We start from the raw sequence: 21,263 nt of genomic DNA, 5'->3' as shown, positions 1-21,263 counted from the left end.
CTTTTGCTGTCTTTTTGGAAAATAAGAAAAACACTCAAAAAATATTTTTACCCTCTATCGAATGGCATAATCAATTTTTATATGTAACGTTTCGTCTCTCCAGAACCATCAACTTAATTATTTTACATACGACCCTAGAAATTTTATTACATTAATTGCAAGCCGTCATGACTCCCAATACTGTACTGGCTCAGTCCGAACTAGATTCAGATGTTTTGTCTCAAGAAATTCATCTTCAGTGTATTTGTTCCAAATTTATCTAAATTTTTTATTTAGATTTCTTTGTTTATTGAATTATCGTACACTGTAAGTGTCGTTAGATCCTGTGAAATCCATCTAGTTATTTAAACTATTACCACCACTCATTAAAATAAAAAATTATTAGTTTTTTCCAGTGTCCATAGTTATTTGTAGTGCTCAAAATTCAAACAAATTCCGATCTATTTTTTTCAAGATATTCATACAAATACATCTAACATGCTCTTTCACAGTTGCGGTTACGGATATAATAAATTCCAATAATATTACGCTGATCTTCATTTTCAAGTTTTGCCAAAACAAAAATGTTTTTGAACATCTACTGAAATTTTTTAAAGAATAATATTCAGTTGGCGCTTTGGTTGTTCATATGCATTTTTAAGAATTAATTTGTCATAATAAAATTAAAATTGTAATAATGTTTTAATTTTGACGCAACAACTTATGGAGTTATGTATGACCAAGTGATAGTAATAGTTAATAATAACAAAAGTTTTATTGTAACGCATATGGTGGTAATAGTTCAAATAACTAGGTGAATTTCACAGGGTCTAACGACACTTACATTGTATGATAATTCAATAAACAAAGAAATCTAAATAAAAAATTTAGATAAATTTGGAACAAATACACTGAAGATTAATTTTTCGAGACAAAACGTCTGAATCTGGTTCGGGCTGAAAGTACAGTATTGAGGGTCATGAAGGCTTGCAAAAAATGTAATAATACAATTTCTAGGGTCGTATTTAAAAAAATGAAGTTGATGATGGTCCTGGAGACGAAACGTTACATATAAAAATTGATTATGCCATTCAATAAGAGGGCAAAAAGTGGCCTTGAAAAAGTGTTCTTCTTTTTTCAATATCACCTCAAACAAAGCTGAAATGAGACAAAAACGGATTTCCAAAATTTCGGTTTTTTCAAATATTTCTAAATTTAATCATGTTAGTCTTGATTTTTTAGAGGCATAATGCTGGTCCCCAGATTACGTAACATTGCCTCCATTTTGACTTCGTACCTCTTACCGTTTCCGAGATCCCTGTACTGAGAAGTGAATTTGTAACAGCCTATATAACAAATATCATATCTACCTTTTCCTCATGTTATTTTTTTTAATACTTAACTAATCAGTATATTTAAACTGATAGGGATAAGGGGTAGCATATGAGTTTTGAGAATTATTATTAAAATTAAATGCAGTACTTTAAATTTTATTCTAAGATATGAGAAATAGTGTATTTTCTATAAAAACTAAGGAAGATTATAAAGTGAAAATTTTATTTTTAGAAATAATTAACCCCAAAACGAACTTTTACGTTAACTACTTACTTAGATAGTAAATAAAAAAAAGTATGCGGTAAATAAGTATATGAAATTAATTAACTTCCTCATTTTGTCCAAAAATAACAGTTTGACAAATATCACATTCTGTTTGATGTTTGTAAATGTTCCGCTGAATGTTAACTATTACCTATATTTTTCATATTTACTTGCTATTTATATGAAGACTATCAAAATTTTATATTCTGTACTATTTTCGATACCGACAAAATATGACCACTTTTATTTTCACCAGTCATCATTGATGTAGTTGTATTTTTGTATGTCATATATAAGTAGTTTCACATATTTCTAATATCACTAAATGAATAAAATATTTATTTCCTAACATACAGATAGATTGGTGTTATAATAAAATAATACACATCGACAAAACAAACTACAATATTGCTAAAACATTTTCAAAATTCAACATCGCTTCTTTAAGGGCAAGTTTTTCTTCATCAGTTTTCAACTTGACACAGTATTCATCGAACTTTCTCTGCTGATAATTTTTAAGGAAATTAAAACACTGCCTTATAGTAGCACCTACATATAAAATGTTCACCACTACATTTTTATTCTCAATAGTCTTTATGCATGGGATCGAACTAGCAACTAGCTTATGTGGACCACATCGACTTCTTATAAATCCAACTCTAGTGTGTTCATTGAAATATTTCGCTGTAAACCCTGCTCGTACAGCTGCAACACCAAAATCTCCATGTAACTGTTGTACTTTTTCTAATATCGCTTCCTGAAGGGAAATGCCTTTAAGTTTTAGTTGCAAAGTATTGTTTCTTCCTGTTTCGTTTATTTCCAGTACAATATATCTACAAGAAAACAATTTAGTACGCTATAATAAAATAGAATAATGGGATACCTATTTTTATGTCGAACCATTCTTATTTAATAAATAATACACTTCAGATCTTCAGAGTAGGTATCTTTGCATTTATTTATGTCTACATAACCTATAAATATAAATCTAAACTAATGACCTTCATCCATAAACCAGTGGTGTACCCAATGAAGTGAAGTTAAAACTCTTTATGGTCAAAGTCTGTTTACGCCACTGGTATAATCGTACAGATGAACCAAAATAATATTATCTACCCAGCAGGTAATTTAATTACACTATCGCGTCATCACTTTATCTAGAATTATTTTATCTCCCGTAAAAATTGGCATTTATCAATTTCATTAGTGATAATAAACCTTTTGTTTCGGTTTCAATTTTCTTTGTGGTAAAAAATATAACAGAATATTTTATTAAGTTTATAAAATCGTTCCAACATTTTTCATCAAAATGCATACAACGTCTATTAAACATATTATATATGGATTTAACTTTATATTTGTGGTAAGTAGAAAATTACATCACATATTACATATGTTGCAATACTGTATTTAGGCAACTTATTTATTTTAAAAATAATGAACAAATCACTTATTTTTTATAAACACTTCTGTACTTACCTATAGAACTTATACTTATAGTTATTTAATAGATGANGCTGAAATGAGACAAAAACGGATTTCCAAAATTTCGGTTTTTTCAAATATTTCTAAATTTAATCATGTTAGTCTTGATTTTTTAGAGGCATAATGCTGGTCCCCAGATTACGTAACTTTGCCTCCATTTAAGCTACTTCGTACCTCTTACCGTTTCCGAGATCCCTGTACTGAGAAGTGAATTTGTAACAGCCTATATAACAAATATCATATCTACCTTTTCCTCATGTTATTTTTTTTAATACTTAACTAATCAGTATATTTAAACTGATAGGGATAAGGGGTAGCATATGAGTTTTGAGAATTATTATTAAAATTAAATGCAGTACTTTAAATTTTATTCTAAGATATGAGAAATAGTGTATTTTCTATAAAAACTAAGGAAGATTATAAAGTGAAAATTTTATTTTTAGAAATAATTAACCCCAAAACGAACTTTTACGTTAACTACTTACTTAGATAGTAAATAAAAAAAAGTATGCGGTAAATAAGTATATGAAATTAATTAACTTCCTCATTTTGTCCAAAAATAACAGTTTGACAAATATCACATTCTGTTTGATGTTTGTAAATGTTCCGCTGAATGTTAACTATTACCTATATTTTTCATATTTACTTGCTATTTATATGAAGACTATCAAAATTTTATATTCTGTACTATTTTCGATACCGACAAAATATGACCACTTTTATTTTCACCAGTCATCATTGATGTAGTTGTATTTTTGTATGTCATATATAAGTAGTTTCACATATTTCTAATATCACTAAATGAATAAAATATTTATTTCCTAACATACAGATAGATTGGTGTTATAATAAAATAATACACATCGACAAAACAAACTACAATATTGCTAAAACATTTTCAAAATTCAACATCGCTTCTTTAAGGGCAAGTTTTTCTTCATCAGTTTTCAACTTGACACAGTATTCATCGAACTTTCTCTGCTGATAATTTTTAAGGAAATTAAAACACTGCCTTATAGTAGCACCTACATATAAAATGTTCACCACTACATTTTTATTCTCAATAGTCTTTATGCATGGGATCGAACTAGCAACTAGCTTATGTGGACCACATCGACTTCTTATAAATCCAACTCTAGTGTGTTCATTGAAATATTTCGCTGTAAACCCTGCTCGTACAGCTGCAACACCAAAATCTCCATGTAACTGTTGTACTTTTTCTAATATCGCTTCCTGAAGGGAAATGCCTTTAAGTTTTAGTTGCAAAGTATTGTTTCTTCCTGTTTCGTTTATTTCCAGTACAATATATCTACAAGAAAACAATTTAGTACGCTATAATAAAATAGAATAATGGGATACCTATTTTTATGTCGAACCATTCTTATTTAATAAATAATACACTTCAGATCTTCAGAGTAGGTATCTTTGCATTTATTTATGTCTACATAACCTATAAATATAAATCTAAACTAATGACCTTCATCCATAAACCAGTGGTGTACCCAATGAAGTGAAGTTAAAACTCTTTATGGTCAAAGTCTGTTTACGCCACTGGTATAATCGTACAGATGAACCAAAATAATATTATCTACCCAGCAGGTAATTTAATTACACTATCGCGTCATCACTTTATCTAGAATTATTTTATCTCCCGTAAAAATTGGCATTTATCAATTTCATTAGTGATAATAAACCTTTTGTTTCGGTTTCAATTTTCTTTGTGGTAAAAAATATAACAGAATATTTTATTAAGTTTATAAAATCGTTCCAACATTTTTCATCAAAATGCATACAACGTCTATTAAACATATTATATATGGATTTAACTTTATATTTGTGGTAAGTAGAAAATTACATCACATATTACATATGTTGCAATACTGTATTTAGGCAACTTATTTATTTTAAAAATAATGAACAAATCACTTATTTTTTATAAACACTTCTGTACTTACCTATAGAACTTATACTTATAGTTATTTAATAGATGAAAAGTGCTTGGATGATTGGTAATTTTACGCGATAGCTATTCTACTACGAATTGTTTTTATAAAATTTCACCTGTACAGAGCTGGATTTCCCCTTAAAGGGCCCCAGCGCTTATTTGGGATAGCAAGGAATTTTGAATATCCCCATTCGCAAGAATGGAATTTTACTTGCGATCTTATCCCACAACTATGAATTTGGAATCTTAAACACTCTAAACATAGGTATACACTTATTATGTAGAACAATTTTTTTTAAGCAATAAAAGCTGCAAAAAATGACATTATTTGGTTTTTTTATATCCGAAATATAGTGATGGAATCGTCTTACTCTCATTAGGGCTTTTGTAGAGAATAAAAAAACCTAAAAATGTTTTTTTGTGCGAGCCGATCAGTTGATTTTTTTACAGAGAAAATCCGGAAAAACCTCTAAAATAAACCATTTTCAAAAATTCATAACCTTCAAATTTGAAGCTGGAAAAACCACAGATCAAGAAAAGACATAGATACATAATTTATACCTATGTGGTTTGAAGTCAAAATAGTTCATGGGAGGGGTGAGGAAGTTGTGTTTACATTCCCTCATGGGCAGTGGCGTATCATTTTATAGGGGCTGATTGCAACTAAAATAACAAGTTTAGTAATTATAATTGTAAATTTTATTTTCCGTAGATAAACTAGTAATACGGGAAAATATGGTGCCATTAATAGGAATGCTAAGAAAGCCTGTTTTATTTCTTAAGGTATATATGAGATTATTTAACTTTTCTTCAATCTATTTTATTACTTATGAACTTCACAGTCCTCTACATTTACTTCTTTCTAGAATACGGTGGAGATGATCTACTGACACAATTCTACTCTCATTTATATACAAAAAGAACGATACATTTCATCATACTCTTATGCTGTTAATGAATATGATTTTCACAAGATTTTAACAAAACAAAGTAATTAAATTCCATTTGGGTAGGTATACCCTAGTTTTAATTTTAATAGCTGTATGACACGGTGTAAAATTTGGTATCAACTCTTACATAGAATTATTTATAAAATTTGTATATAGGAAACTAAAAGATTGACCATATTTTATAATTATAATTCATATTATAGTGTCGGTCCATTAACCCTGCCTATCACAAACACATGTGTGTGAATTTATAAATAGAAAACTAAAAATTAGAACAGGTTTAAATACTGGAGTTAAAGTTTGTCCCTAATAAAGCTGTTTATTTTTTAGGTTGTCCCTATCGAATGAATGTTATGAATGAAAAAGACAACCATATTACTCAAATAGAAATTTATTGATTATGAAATAAAATATTTTTTATTAACTTATGCCTTATCCTAAGAATATTATCCTGCATTTTATTACAAAAGTGATCAGAGCATACATAGATAGATTGTTTCTGTATATGGAATTCCTAAGCTTCTAAACCACTGTCTTCTAATTAGAAGATTTTTCGGAGATCTGTAACATATAAAAAAATCGATTAAATTTTTTACGCTTTTATTTATCTGATTTACTAATGCTTTTTGCCACTTAAATTTTGTCAAAACGAAATATTTAAATTTAACCCCAACAGCTTGTTTTATTGCTACGTCTATGATTATTGTTACTTACTTATGGAACGATCGTTGATTTTCTTTCATTTGGTACATATTGCAAATATAACACTTCTTCGGCATTGTTCAAGACTTTTTTCACTGGAAAAAATCTTACTAACGAGCACGAAATCATTAAAAACGCAAAAACATTAGAATACACTACGAAACACAACAATGGCGAACTCAATTTTTCTGGCAATTGTCAAAATGTGAGCGTAAAAGTGCGCGAAACTTAAATGAACCAATCACAACACGGGGAATAGTAAATATAAACATGAATCATTTGAGATGCAAACAAATACCCTGAATTATTTATCTATGTATTTTCTTCATCTGTGGGAAAAACAATCTTGCGGGAAATGGCAGATAATAATATAGGTATAGTTTAATCGTGGGCAAGATGGTTTCGGTCCGATGCATAGTTCTTATACCCGATTAAATAATAAATAAATAATTACAGACAATAAATTTGAACTGTTTTGGGTACTCCATACATTAAGTTAGTCATTTTTCATATTCTTTACTGTTATTATACTGTTCTATAAAAGGTGTTTCGAATTGCTCATGCCAAGCATTATTTGGTGGTAGAAAACTTCGAGATAAGAAACAAAAATCAAAATTAAAGAAATTTGATAAAACTTTGGGTACAGATTGAACAAATATGGACAAAAATTCGCGGAGTTGATAGACGAATGTTTCGAGTATATACTACTGGAGATGGCCTCCCAATGGCTGGCCGCGTTACAAGACGAAAAGAGAGACAGCTGCTATGCTATATCTCATCTCTCAACTATGTTGTAATTTGATGAAACCAAACACAAAACGAAATAAAATACTGGTGTTAATAAAGTAAATATATTTTAATTATATTCTCCGTGGGTACGTACACCTACTAACAAATAATTCTTGTGCGACAAAAAAATTAAATTTTTTCCTTGTGCAAAGGATAAAAATATGCAAAAATAATATATGCTCCATTTTTCAAACAATGAATTCTTTCAATAAAAAATAGGTTAATAATCTTTTTTTCTCGACGTAAATTCCTAATCATTTCTTTGGTCGATATAGTGATTTTTTCGTTTTCTAATAACAATGAAAATTTAAAATAGGCAATTACCTATGTAATAATATAATTGCACATTTTTACAGAACAGATCGTGCCTGACGGAATATCGTGTTAACTCTCTCAGATTAAGCGGAATTGTCGGGGCTGGATTAAAAGAATTTTTATTATTGAAATAAAATATTTAGTTTCTACCTGACAGTACCGTAGTAGGTAATTTTAATAATATGAAATTTGAATTAGAATATTACGTGGTATGACATTAAAAGTAGAAAATGGGTATTTTAGATAGGTAATAGGTTTTGTACTTGGAGTTAATACGGATTATTAAAAGAAAACTTGAAGAGTAATTAAAATTCCTTGTTGTAAGCTCCTGTTTACTGACGTAATCCTTAGAGAAGAAAATGGTTAAAATCGCGTTTTTTTCGAACAAAAAATCGTTAATATCTCGAAAACGGTAGATTTTAGAGAAAAGTTGCATATGAACATTTTTGTTCAGGATACCCCAAAAAGCCTATAAAAATGTATTTCGAGCGAAAAAATCGAAAATTACGAATTTGTTTAAAAAAAATTGTTTAAACAATTTTTGACCATTAGTAACGTCTGGCAACATGCGGATATGATTCAAGGGTCATTTTTTAGTAAGATTATGAAAAAAAATTCGAATGAGAATCATGTTCCTAGCGGGAGCAACGATACAGCCTGGACTAATACTTATACATATTATAAAACATACCTACAATATAATATACAAAAAAATATAATAACATAATATATAGTATTAAAAATATAATCATTACAGATTTCTCGCCATTATTATGTTTATTTTTTGAATATTCCTAAAATTTTGGTTTATAGTTTATAACGTATAATAAATTCTAACCCTTAAATATAGCCTAAGTACAAATTCTTTCGGAAAAGAATGACACGTATGACTAAAAGGTAGTCTTTTAATTAATTCAAGAAATGTGCTACAAATGTTATTTTTTGTGGATAATTGTTCAAAATTATCTTGAAATATATTTTCAGTGTTACAAATGAGCTCAACAAAGTTATCGTTTGGCATTTACAATTGTCCAAATAAGGTATCTTCATTTTCATTATTATATAAAATAAAAATAAATCAACGAAATTATACCCACGTCTATGATTGCAATTCTTACTACCCGTTGTCGTTACTCGCCTGAACGAACGCCAAAGCCGTTTTTTCCGCTGGAAGGCGGGGCATAAACGCTGCGCGGCGGAATCGACGCTAACCGTTCCCGCCAAGACAGTTGGGGAGCTGTATAAGCTGTGCTACAGCCGTGACGAGGCTTCCGCTTCACCTCCTCATCATAGGCGTCGCTTGTCTCTGGGCGTCGCTAAATAGCAATATACATATCGTGACGAAATGTCGTCCGCTGACTCACAACGGAACAATTAATATAAATTAGGGTAGTTAGCATTGGAAAATATACAGACAGTAGAGTTGTTTTTAGTCTGATTTATGATTTTTATGTAGTTCGTGTATATTACCTAGTTAAATAAATAAGAACTGTTCGGGGATCTAGAAATAAATAACTGAGATACTGAGTACTTTTATTCACACCTACGAACCTCAAGTACTAGAACACTACAATATGTTAAATAAACAAGAAACAAGGCTTTTCTTATGTCATGTATGATGTAGGGCAGATAAATCCCTAAACAGCAACAAAAATAGTTTGGGCTACGTGGTGGTTTCATGATTTATATAAGTCGTCTGCCTAGATAAATACCGTATCTTTATAAGGATCGTGATTGATTAATAGTACTGAAATAAAACATAAGCCTTTTATCAAATAATACATATATGGAAATATCTTTTACTTTTACGTGTTCTTGTCCTTTGATTTAAAACCAATGAAAATATAGATAATAGATAATACAGGGACATGGATATATTTAATACTCCATGTTTTTATGATCCTAATTCACAATTGTAAGTGCACCATTTACTAATAACAATAACTTATTATTAATGTATATTCTATAAATGTCACAAAATATCTCAATAATCAACAGTAAGCTACATCTGTGAAAGCTTTTCTAATAGAACTGAGAAGTCTCGACCTTTTTAGACTTCTCGCCATTCCACAATGTTTGTAAAACATATGGAGTATTCATTCCATGCCAAATCACTGATGGGGTCTTGACCCCACCATTTTTATTTTAAATATTTTTTTTGGTATTATTTAGTAACCATTGAGAGTATAGCTTTCACGAATTCTTTCAAATTTGTATGTCAACCCCTCAAGAAGTTATGAGCATTTGAAAATTTTGGGCACATTAGATATGTGTTTTGGGTAACAAATTTTGAAATACCTACCTGTAACTTGACAAAAACTAAAAATATCATAAACTTTTTTTTCATTTTGTTAGTTTTGAGATATGGTTTTATACAAAAATAATATATATTTAGTTTTTTGGATATTTTTTATTTTTAAACAAAAAAAGTGCTTTTTGAAGAAAAAGAGTGACGTGCTTTTATCTCCGAAAACTTCTAAAAAAATCGTTTTTCAATATGCATTTTTTTATTCTTTTTTTTTCGCATTAAAAAAATATATTTTGTATTTTATTTTTTTACAGATAATGTACGCTATTAAACTAAATTTTGTTATAGAAGTAAATCGCGATGACTAATTTCTAAAAATACCATATTTTTAAAACTACTACTAATATTGTCACTACTAAATATCTACTATCTACTTAAATTTAAAAATGTACAGGGTGATTTACTATATTTTGACCCCCCTTTAACTTTTTCGTTTTAAGAGTTATAAAAAAATATTAATTATAAAAGTTGCACAATTTTTTGTAAATATTTCGAAAATGATAGTAGAAAAACAAATGCAGTCCAAACAAAATGGCCGCGGATGTTAACTTTGTTAAGTTAAATGGAACACCCTGTATATTTTTACATATTTGGATAGAACGTTCCCTGTCGAGATACTATTAAAAAACAAAAAGATTTTTTATTAAGAAAATGATATATCTTGTAACTGTTAGACCTTTTTCAGACATTTCTGCCTTTTTTCCAATTGAGTAAGGATTTACAGATTCCTTTAGTTATAATATATTTTGTTAGATCGGACATTGATACGGTCCAAAATGCGTATAGGTAATGTAACGAAATCTCAATAATTAGGCCGTGAGAGGTCTAATTACTCATGGACATTATATGGTAGGTCGTTATAGTGACAGGTAGTAATGTCTTGACAACATTGTTATTGATTGACAGTATGTATTATTATTTAATTAAAATAGGTTACATAGAAGTAGAAAATTATTTAGAATTAAAATAGAGTATGGAGAAGGACTGCTCTATTTTAATTCCTATAAAATTTCAATTTTCTACTTCTGTGTAACCCATTTTAATTAAATAATAATACAAACTGTCAAACAATAACAATGTTGTCATGACATTACCTGTCACTGTCACGGCTTACCATATAACATTGTCCGTGAGTAATTAGGCCTTTCACGGCCTAATTAGTGAGATTTAGTTACAATACCTACAGCATTTTGAAAGACAGAAACGCCTGAAAAAGGTTTAACAATTACAAGATGTCTTATTTTCTTAATAAAAAATATTCTTTTTGTTTTTTTAATAGTATCTCGCTTATTATTAGCGATGGACCCAACAAACCCTACATGACTATGTTCGACAGGGGACGTTCTATCCAAATATGTAAAAATATACTGGGTGTTCCGTTTAACTTAACAAAGTTAACATCCGCGGCCATTTTGCTTGGACTTCATTTGTTTTTCTACTATCATTTTCGAAAAATTCATAAAAACTTGTACAACTTTTATATTTCACATTTTTTTATAACTCTTGAAACAAAAAAGTTAAAGGGGGGTCAAAATATAGTGAATCACCCTGTACATATACACGTAACAACACAAGTTTTCAAAAATAAGTACAGAAATGATATTCCAGTACAGTAAATTAATTCATTCCAGAATTCCAGCTTTGTTCCCATTGCATTAGAGTTTCCAACAATGAATTTTGAACCTTATGTAAGCGTTATATCGGAATGCCCATGCGTCTGACTGTTGGAAACTGTTTTGGATTGCTCTAAGAACAAAGCCGTTATTTCAGCAAATTGATAGACATCTATATACTGTTTCAGATCACAGGAATTATTATGGTGGCTGTGGGGGCATCCGTAAAATCACATTACTACCCTTATTATACGTTTCTAGATGACAGATATTTCTCACTACCGAACATGCTGATTGCGACAGGTTCATTGATTTTTTTTATTTCGATACTAGGATGCTATGGGGCAATGAGGGAGAGTTGGATTACGTTAACGGCAGTAAGTATCGCATCTTTTATGTTATTGTAGCGAGTGCACTTACAATCTGTTGCATTAACAATTTTTAAGAGAATTCATTCAGTTTTCAACGCCTTTTGAATTCAAAATAAAATGTCATAATAACTGATTTCGGAAGCGATGCAATTATTCCGCTTAATCTGTAGTATTTAGTGTTCATTATAATATTTTCCAAGAGGATCAACATGAACATTAATGAACTGGAATAATTTATAATTAATAATATTTTGATTTGAAATGTGCAGGTCCACACACGGATCATAGCGTAGCTTATAAATCCAATGACAGATCGACTGATACCACAGATTAGAATATTACGCTGATACAGAATTTGTAGCAGGCAATGATTATTGTTAAAAAATTAATAAAAAATTGTTATTGATCGTGGACATACTAATTAGAAAACTAACCATGTGTCAGAGATTTTAATATTTTTTTCTTTGTAGTTTTCAATTTTGCTAATAATAATATTTATATTTGAATTATCGGTGAGTATAGCTGGGTATGTACTAAATGATAAAACTTCAACTTACATAGAGGCTACATTACTTACGAATATGAACCAGTATGGCAAATCAAATGAGATTAGCAATATGTGGGATATAATTCAGGAAGAGGTAAACAGCAGTGACTAGTTCTTTGTAATTAAATATCTCAATTTTATATTTTCCAGTTCCAATGTTGTGGAGTTCAGAATTATACTGATTGGAATAATGCTTTTGAGAATAATTCACTGCCTATATCATGCTGTAGTCCACTTAACGGTGTTGTGGGAGCATTTTATTGCAATTCAGTCGTACAAAACGTCACAACGACACCAGAACCAGCAACAACATCACCTACTCCAAACGACACAACTGAAGCATCTACAACAATTGAATCAAAACCCGATTCAAATCCTGCAAAATTAGAGAATAATAATGATAATAATACAACATATCCTGCGTCCACGTCTCCACCATATTCTTCTGGATGTCATTCATTATTTTCGGATTTTATAAAAAGTCACGCCGCTACCATTGGTGCTGTAGGTATTTCATTAGCTGTTATACAGGTAAGTAAAGTACCTGCCCCGAAAGAAGTCGGATAACTTATGTCAATTTAAATAATTGGGTGTTGTGTGCATCATTCACTTATCTAAATTGTCAAGCATTCCAAGGGACAATTACTGAATTATGTAGTGACTACATGTACATTTACTGATAATGTTTTTGCTTCTTTCTTTGTCAATATTTTCATATATTTTTTAGCTTTTTGGGATTTTCCTGTCTTTCTATTTGGCTCGACAATTAAAGAACAGTTACTACAGTACGTAATCATCAAGGACATTGTAAATATTTTAAATATTATTTTATGTTATTGTTGTTATTTTTAATATTTTACGTTAAAAATATAAAAAATATTTTATATATTTTCAATCTGAAATGTATTATTTAAATACAATATAAGATAAATCGGGTATAGTTTGAAATTTATGATTTTATATTATAGAAAATAAATAACCTTTTTTCATAATGTAGATATTTCCTTTATTAAAAAAAAAAATCTTTAACATACCTATCATCACATGAAAATGTTTGAGTCAACTGAAAATAATAATTGGGTTTCAAGCGAAAATGTTGGGTGGCAACAGTAGATCTCTGATTTGTTGATTATTATGGACTACGATTTAACAGACAAGGGTATTATCTCCACCCAGGTCTGTTCCTGAACGAAAAAATAATGTACACATTTTTTCCCTTAATTGTGCTAAATTTGGTTAAATTATACTATGTATGACCTTTGAATTTTTCAAAAGTAAATTAAAATATAAAAAACCGGCTTTCTGAATTTTTACCCTGACGTGGAATTACCGATGCATTTATTTTACTTACTTTACTTTTATACTAGGTACTTACTTTTATACCTACTATATATAGGTACTTACTGTACTTACTTTTTACTTTTATAGTACTTATTTTACTTACTGTATATGTCTGCCTACATAAGTAAGTGATACATAGATTTAATTGACAAATAAATTTAATTGTCGGTCAGAAAAACTGGCCTTTACAATAGAAAATAGTAGAGTAGTATTTACTTTATATAGAATTTCTGAATTGCCATTCGTTTTTACAACAATTACAAAGGAAAAAAATCCGGGCGCCCCCTATGAGTTACGCCAAAAATTTTTACAATTTTTAAATTGATATTGCAGAAACTTTCAAAATTATTGAAAATTTCCTAATAATTTAACTTTGTACACCCTGTATCTTTTAAACCGTCATATTTTTTAAGGCATGTTGACCTAATCGTCAAATTTTAGTCTCTAGTATTTGCAGATCCGGTTTAAACATTACATTTTCTAAAATTACACAAACACGTCGGATTTTTTATGTTCAAATTTACGACTTCGATCACTCCACACCCCTTGACTCTAAAGAGTTTTTAGTTTGTTTTTTTATAGTATACCCATAAGTATTAAATTAGTAGCGTGGAGTGAAGTTAGCAGGAGGTTCCAGAACTCCTAGTGGCTAGGCATCCGTCGCACAACTCCCTCTTGCTGTACGATAGTTTCGCCACTGCTCTCAGACACTTTTATAGCGTTGCTTGGTTTGCTTATACAGGGTGTTTGTAAATAAGTGCGAAATATTTTAGGGGGTGGTTGCCGAAGTTATTTTGTGACAAAAAGTTCATATAAATGTAGGTCAAAATCTCAGACTAATAAATAATGGGGACGCCTTTATTTACATTCGATAGTGAAGTGTTGACATAATATGTGTATTTACAAACATTGGTACTTGTGACGTCCTTGACGTTGATGCCAATGTTACATTTTTATATTTATAGTTAGGTACAGCTGTCATTTTAATTGATTATCGTACAAGGATCTACCTCATTCTTGACCTCGACTTACAAATTAGTTACATTGTAATATGCATAAGACACTATTTTCTTGCAACTTGTTTTATAATTATAGATTTTGAATATCTGAAAAAAATACATTATTGAAATTCCTAGCTATACAAACGCCGTAAGTGGCATCATTGCCTGGTATTAAACGGTTCTAAAGGGGACGCCATTATTATAGTCTATTGTTGTGAAATAGATATTAGCCGAGTTCACTGTTTTGTGTTTTTTTAAACTTTGTTTTTCTATTTAATTTCAATAAAAATGTCACAGCGGTGTATAATATGCCGACAATTACAGGAAAAGAGCCAAATATGTGCTACTTCTTTTCACAAGTAAGTTTGACATTGTTTCCATGGGCGTTCTTACAAGGGTGTAAGGTGTCCTAAGTATTTTATTTGTTAATTTATTATGTTTATATTTTGATACTGACACTAGCTCTGTGTTTATTTGTAGAATACCATAAGATCCTGCGATACGAGCAGTGTGGCTAGAAAATTTTGCCATATCTGAATATGATTTTTTCAAAGGATAATTATGTCTGTCGAAGCATTTCCGTGCTACAGATATTAAGGTAACAGTAACTGGAAAATGATGTCTCACACATGGAGCTGTCCCTATTAATACAACATTTGGAAGGTAATACGTTTTAGCACAGTGTTGATGAAATGGTTATGCCGTCTCAAAGGTTCCCCCTTCGAGAAATTGCCAGTGAACGAAATTTTATAGATGCTGCTATAAAACATCTTCAATCTCATGTTGTCCCTGTTCCATAAGAGACGAGCTGTCAATGCTATGAGCTCAAAATTCAGTTTATTTTTGTTGCGTACATTTTTCCGTTACTTTTAGTACAAATATGTTTTGTTTTCTTTGCATTGTTTATATTCCAGCAAATTTTAATGAAATATATTTTTGCTCCTTTTCTTGTAGTTTTATTTAAATTATTTATTTTAATAAATGTAGTTCTTCCAGTAATCGAGAACTACTATGAAATAATAGAACTAATAGCAGGCAATGACATTGCTATAGCTATAGTATAATGATAGTTTCAATCGAGAAGTTTTCTTTAGTCACTCTTTTGTTCTGGAAATGTTTTTAAAATATTAATTATAGATTTTGAAGAAACCATTAACTTTTTCCTATTTATTGTCTATTTATTACACATGAAAGCTTAAATAATCGAGCATTTCTGATTTTATTCTATTAAAAAGTATAATTTTTATGGTTTCCTTATATTATGATAGATTTTAAACCTAAACTCGGTACGCCACTGTACCAGGGACCATTGTGTTTACTTAATGTATCATTTGTTTATCAACATACAATAGGTTGAGGTTACATGTTTACATTGTGTACTGAAATAGGGAATGCGGCCTCCCCTTTATTTATTACTCTGAGGTCAAAATATGCTTCATTTCCGAGATAGTGTTTAAATTTTAATTTTTTATTTATTTTTATTAATTATTTCAGTTTTGAACATCCTGTATCTCGAAATCGAAGAATTTTTTATCCACATTCATATCAACTTTTTATTTTCAATATTGAATTGCATTTTTACTTTGACCATATAGTTTATTAAAAGAGATATTTAAATAAAAGATTAACAAAACCTACAATAAAATAGATTTTATTTTTCTCTCAAAAACGGCGCATAATACGAAAAAAATTGAAGAGACCAATTTCATTCTGAATTGAAAGCGGTTTTCTAAAAAAATACCAAAACGGGAAAAAAAAAGTCAGTGGCGTACAAATTTTTTTGTTGAAAAAGTTTATGGTATTCTCATACGAACGCCCCTGGTGCAAGTAGAAATATTCCGATCACCCCAAAAAATGCACATTTGTCCCCCCAAAGCGTTTTTCAAATTACGAGTCAATATCTTTAAAACTCTTAGAAATAATTAATAAAAATTAGTAAAAAATTAAAATTTAAACACTGTATCTCGGAAATGAAGCATATTTCGACCTACGTTTATATGAACTTTTTTTCACAAAATAACTGGCAACCACCCCCTAAATTATTTCGCACTTATTTACAAACACCATGTATAACCAATCAATCATTATAATAATTGACATTACTTAGATAGCTTTGTTCCTAGTGCGTTAGAATCAATTTCCAACGGTCAAACGCAATCGCTTTTAATTCCAATCAATGAAATTTTAGGAAGTATAGGAATAGGTACGCATGCGTTTAACTGTTAGAATAATATTTAAGGAGGTAAAATATATTAAATATTACAAAGTTGGCAACAGAGAATTGCCCGAAAATGGCGGATGACATAGGTGACTGCACTGTAATCTATGGGTGACTGTCATGCAGAGATCTGTCATGTCATAACTTTATCTACAGTCACGGATTTCTTAAAGTTTAATTTAAGAAATCCGTGTCTACAGTGGCTCTGAGTCACTAAACTTTATCCAGATTTAGTTACTCATATGACTTTATCCACAGAACATATAATACAACTTTATCTATCTAGGAACTTTATTTAGTTAGTGGTCAAATGAGATGACTGCACTGACATCTATGATGTCAATTGTATATTAAATAAATTTATTATAAAACAGTAGTTATTCTTTCGTTGTGTATATTGTTTTACAAAACTAACTTGAATATCATTCAAAATTCGGGATAAAATAGAAAAAAGTATCAAAAAGATCCAGGTCTAGCTGTATTGATCAGGCTGTCACAAAGTTCCCACTCCCAGGCGCGATCCCACTACTGCACGACGCGGTGACTTTTGGCTGCTGGGTTTCCCCCCTGGCCCGGTTCGCCACTCATTGTTCAACCTGGATACCCCAGACTCCTCCGGGGTGCCCATATTGACGCCGAGCTTAGTGCGGACGCCCGGTCTACGTAGGACGCTTAGCAACAGTGCTCCTGATCTCAAACCATCCGCTGAACCCGACCTCCAAGTAGCTGGATTACAGGAGACGCCACGCTCCCAGTCGAAAGAGAAGCTTCTATTCGAAGTTGCCTTCTTACACTTGACCTAAAAATGAGGTGTGAAGTGTATTAATAAAAATGATTCTTATTATTAATAATTAAATATTTAGTTTAAATTTTTCTTACAGATTTTTTTGTCTTAAATAAACTAGAATTTCTTTAAAATTTGTTATAAATAATATTTCCAGATATATGCAACACATAATACAATAAGATGTTGAAATGGCAATCTAACGTATGTTTCACATGAAGTGTGAAGCGTATGTGCATACTGCATACTTAAAGAAATGCGATGGTTAATGGTCATTATTACATTTGTCAGTTATAGACCAATGGTCCACATCTTTTTTCTGTTTTGAGAGACCACATATTGATAGATGTGCAATAGTCTTTGCCAGGGGTCGCCAAACTTTTTGTTTTTGCGCCTAAGAGCACAAAATTTAGGATGCCGGATCGTGTACCTTTTATTTTTTCAATGTAAATTTGTAGTTGGATATTGTTAACATGGGCGTAGCTACAACTTTTGCTTGGGGTGGGCGCAGGGTTGTAAGATCTATGAGGGCCTCTAATAAAAAAAATACACGTTTAACCGGTCCACGCAGTCATCGACTTACCGATATGACAAAGTTGATAATTAGTTATTTTTTTCTGGGGTGAGCACCGGACTTTCTAGGGTGGGCCAACCAAAAATCAAAATCGTATATAGAAAGGTAAACTGTAAAAATATATCAAAAATAAAAAATAAGCAGTACTTAATAAGGATTTCAAAACACAAACGTCAAAAAGCACATGGTATATAACAAAGAAATAGAAGTGGAACTCATTCACTAACTATTTCAGTTCAAAAATATTGCATTAACCAACATCACCACTAACTGTCATACAATTTTTTTTGGCTGTACACTGCGACGGTTTATTGAAAACTTAAATATTTTTTAAAGGGATCGCACAGCGGCGGGTACATTGTAAAACGGTCTATGGGCGCCATGGTGCTCGTGGGCATAGGGTTAGGGCCCTATGGGCTATGGGTCACAGCGAATCATCAAGCAATACTGACAACCAAGTATTATGTACATACCATTTGTTTATATGAACAGCTCATGCACATTCACATGGAGCTCAGATGGAAATGTTCATATAAACAATTGGTACTTGATTATCTGTTTTGATGGTCCGCCTTTACCGTACCCTTCATGTGAAACAGCTGTACAATGTAATCCAGAGTAGCAACTGATGAAATTTACAGCGGTCATATTTTGATAATAAAGCATGATTCGTGAATCAATTTTCAAACTTCATGACGAAATGAGTTACAAAGGCTGAAACTGTATATAGAGGATGTAGGGTATACAGGATGTTCTCAAAGTTGAGTCATTTATTTTAACAGCTGGTAGAACTCATAAAATAAGTCGATTTACCAAAAATTGTTTATGTAAAAGCTGTCAAATAAAGCAATTATTAACAATTTAAAAAAACTGAAATTTAAAAACATTATAATACAAGCCCAATTTATTATCATTTTCGACCACTCTGTTGTAAAAATATAAATTTTTTGTTTACTGCTAATATTGGGTATGTTTTTTTGTAGTTGCACGGTTTTGAGTATGCTTTACGATTTGATAGTGCTAAATAATTCGTACAGTAGTGCCTGATATTATTTTTGGTTTGTGGATGTTTTGTGCAATAAAAATGGCACGTTTATGAAAACAACAAACTACTGGACATAATATTAACTTACGGAAAGTGTCAACAAAATGCAGCCACAGCATGTCGCTTGTACGCGGAAAGGTTTGTAAATTTAGTTATAAGACTCCGAGACACAGGGTATTTAAAGAAACAACAGAGGTCACGCTGAAAGACCTCCACGTGAAATGGTGGTGATTGAGAAAGAAATTTTAGAAATTGTCGAAAACGACCCCACAACAAGAACTAGGTCCATGTTACTAAACAAACAATTTATCTTCCAGCGGTGTGGTCGAAAATGATAATAAATCAGGTTTGTATTATAAAGTTTTTAAATTTCAATTTTTTAAAATAATTGTTAATAATTATTGCTTTATTTGACAACATTTACATAAACGATTTTTGGTAAATTGACTTCTTTTATGAGTTCTACCAGCTGTTTAAATAAATGACTCAACTTTGAGAACACCCTGTATATTACACATGAACATGTATAGCAGTCGGTCAGGTACATAAGGTCGTGAGGACAAGGGTAGTCGGTCAACCTCCAACTGTATAAAAACATAAATATATGAAACTCGTTTATAAAATATGTAAATATTCTTACAGGTACTTAGAATAACAAAACTCATTTTACTACCTTACTATTCACAATACGTTTGACAGTGTACCTGTGCTACCTGTTCTAACAAAAGACTTGTCTGACCAGAGCATATTGATAGTAACGAAATATCAAAAAACTAGCTTTTGTCATTTAGACTTATTTTTTGGATCCGAGCTCTTGGACAAGTTTGTGCTATTTGGTTAGGCTTCCCCTGATGTCGATATTGGTTCTTGTTGGTTTATGGCTGTCCTCAGACAATGATCAACTCAGAAGTTCCGCAGTAGCGTCTGTAACTGGTAGCAACTTGCTTTCAGACGTTTTGCTGTTCTTCACTGTCAGCATTTTCAGTGGCAACTCTGCAAAGATTTTATCACGACTCATGTGTCTTGATAGCTACTCTGCCCAGACGAAGCCTAGTCCGAGAACAACAAGGGTAGGTCAAAGATTCCTAGTTAAAAATATTGAAGTGCTATTAAGTCCGTAAGTAGTGGCCACTAAGTACATAGGCCACGGCGGCATAACAATCGGAAAAACCATTATACTTTAAGGGGTAAGACCACTGTATAATTTTCAGAAATATATACTTTTTATCGATTTAAAAGATACTGCAGCACATGGATACCTGTTAGAAGGGTACGGCCTAATGACTTACCTTTTGATTTCTAACTTCTCCGATACTGCTAACAGAAGTCATTAGAAGGAGTGTGTGTTCAATTAGAAACATTTTCAAACAAAAATAGGTTGGTACAGCATAAATCTCAAAACTTAAAAGGCGTTTTTTTCTAAACACAATTTTTTTAAACGGTATGCAGGATAATTCCAACAATTTTAATTTTATTTACTCCAAATTTTGATATATTTAAAATAACATTCCAAAGAAAAGTACGTACGGGATTTTCGATAAGTTGATTTTAACATCAGTTATTGTCCTTTTTTTGTCAAAAATTGAACTTTTCACTTTATATGCTCACCAATCACACAAAAATTAATATTTTCAAAATACCCCTCTAACCACGCTGATGTATATTAAGAATTTTTTTTTGTTTTTTTTCCATATTCA

General features: G+C 30.8%; 3 protein-coding genes across 3 annotated transcripts; 1 reads left to right on the top strand and 2 right to left on the bottom strand.

Annotated features, from left to right (window-relative positions):
• Positions 1-1,534: 1,534 nt before the first annotated feature.
• LOC108904595 (ribonuclease P/MRP protein subunit POP5-like) lies at positions 1,535-2,661 on the bottom strand. The gene is made up of 2 exons (XM_018707213.1): positions 2,462-2,661; positions 1,535-2,411 (listed from the first exon to the last, which is right to left on the bottom strand). The coding sequence occupies exons 1-2, from the start codon at positions 2,479-2,481 to the stop codon at positions 1,979-1,981; spliced, it is 453 nt and encodes a 150-aa protein (XP_018562729.1). The 5' UTR covers positions 2,482-2,661; the 3' UTR covers positions 1,535-1,978.
• A 122-nt stretch (positions 2,662-2,783) lies between these two features.
• LOC108904592 (CD63 antigen) lies at positions 2,784-13,403 on the top strand. The gene is made up of 5 exons (XM_018707211.1): positions 2,784-2,941; positions 11,874-12,062; positions 12,527-12,697; positions 12,754-13,134; positions 13,331-13,403. Exons 1-5 carry the CDS (start codon positions 2,888-2,890, stop codon positions 13,394-13,396), a joined length of 861 nt encoding a protein of 286 aa, XP_018562727.1. The 5' UTR covers positions 2,784-2,887; the 3' UTR covers positions 13,397-13,403.
• Positions 3,497-4,622, bottom strand: LOC108904594 (ribonuclease P/MRP protein subunit POP5-like). The gene is made up of 2 exons (XM_018707212.1): positions 4,423-4,622; positions 3,497-4,372 (listed from the first exon to the last, which is right to left on the bottom strand). The coding sequence occupies exons 1-2, from the start codon at positions 4,440-4,442 to the stop codon at positions 3,940-3,942; spliced, it is 453 nt and encodes a 150-aa protein (XP_018562728.1). The 5' UTR covers positions 4,443-4,622; the 3' UTR covers positions 3,497-3,939.
• Positions 13,404-21,263: the final 7,860 nt, after the last annotated feature.

The sequence above is a fragment of the Anoplophora glabripennis genome, unplaced genomic scaffold (genome assembly GCF_000390285.2).
Source record: "Anoplophora glabripennis isolate ALB-LARVAE unplaced genomic scaffold, Agla_2.0 scaffold131, whole genome shotgun sequence".
In the NCBI taxonomy this organism is placed as follows: domain Eukaryota; kingdom Metazoa; phylum Arthropoda; class Insecta; order Coleoptera; family Cerambycidae; genus Anoplophora; species Anoplophora glabripennis.
Note: the sequence above shows the minus strand (reverse complement) of the source record. Positions and strands in the feature narration are given on the sequence as shown.

What these genes read in the sequence shown, in the direction of transcription:
- LOC108904595 (XM_018707213.1), bottom strand. Translation starts at nt 2,481, where the DNA reads ATGGTTCGACATAAAAATAG. An exon ending in ATGGTTCGACATAAAAATAG is followed by an intron (nt 2,412 to 2,461) that starts GTATCCCATTAT and finishes GTTTTCTTGTAG; the next exon opens with ATATATTGTACTGGAAATAA.
- LOC108904592 (XM_018707211.1), top strand. Translation starts at nt 2,888, where the DNA reads ATGCATACAACGTCTATTAAACATATTATATATGGATTTAACTTTATA. An exon ending in GTTGGATTACGTTAACGGCA is followed by an intron (nt 12,063 to 12,526) that starts GTAAGTATCGCA and finishes TTTTCTTTGTAG; the next exon opens with TTTTCAATTTTGCTAATAAT. An exon ending in TTTCATTAGCTGTTATACAG is followed by an intron (nt 13,135 to 13,330) that starts GTAAGTAAAGTA and finishes TATATTTTTTAG; the next exon opens with CTTTTTGGGATTTTCCTGTC.
- LOC108904594 (XM_018707212.1), bottom strand. Translation starts at nt 4,442, where the DNA reads ATGGTTCGACATAAAAATAG. An exon ending in ATGGTTCGACATAAAAATAG is followed by an intron (nt 4,373 to 4,422) that starts GTATCCCATTAT and finishes GTTTTCTTGTAG; the next exon opens with ATATATTGTACTGGAAATAA.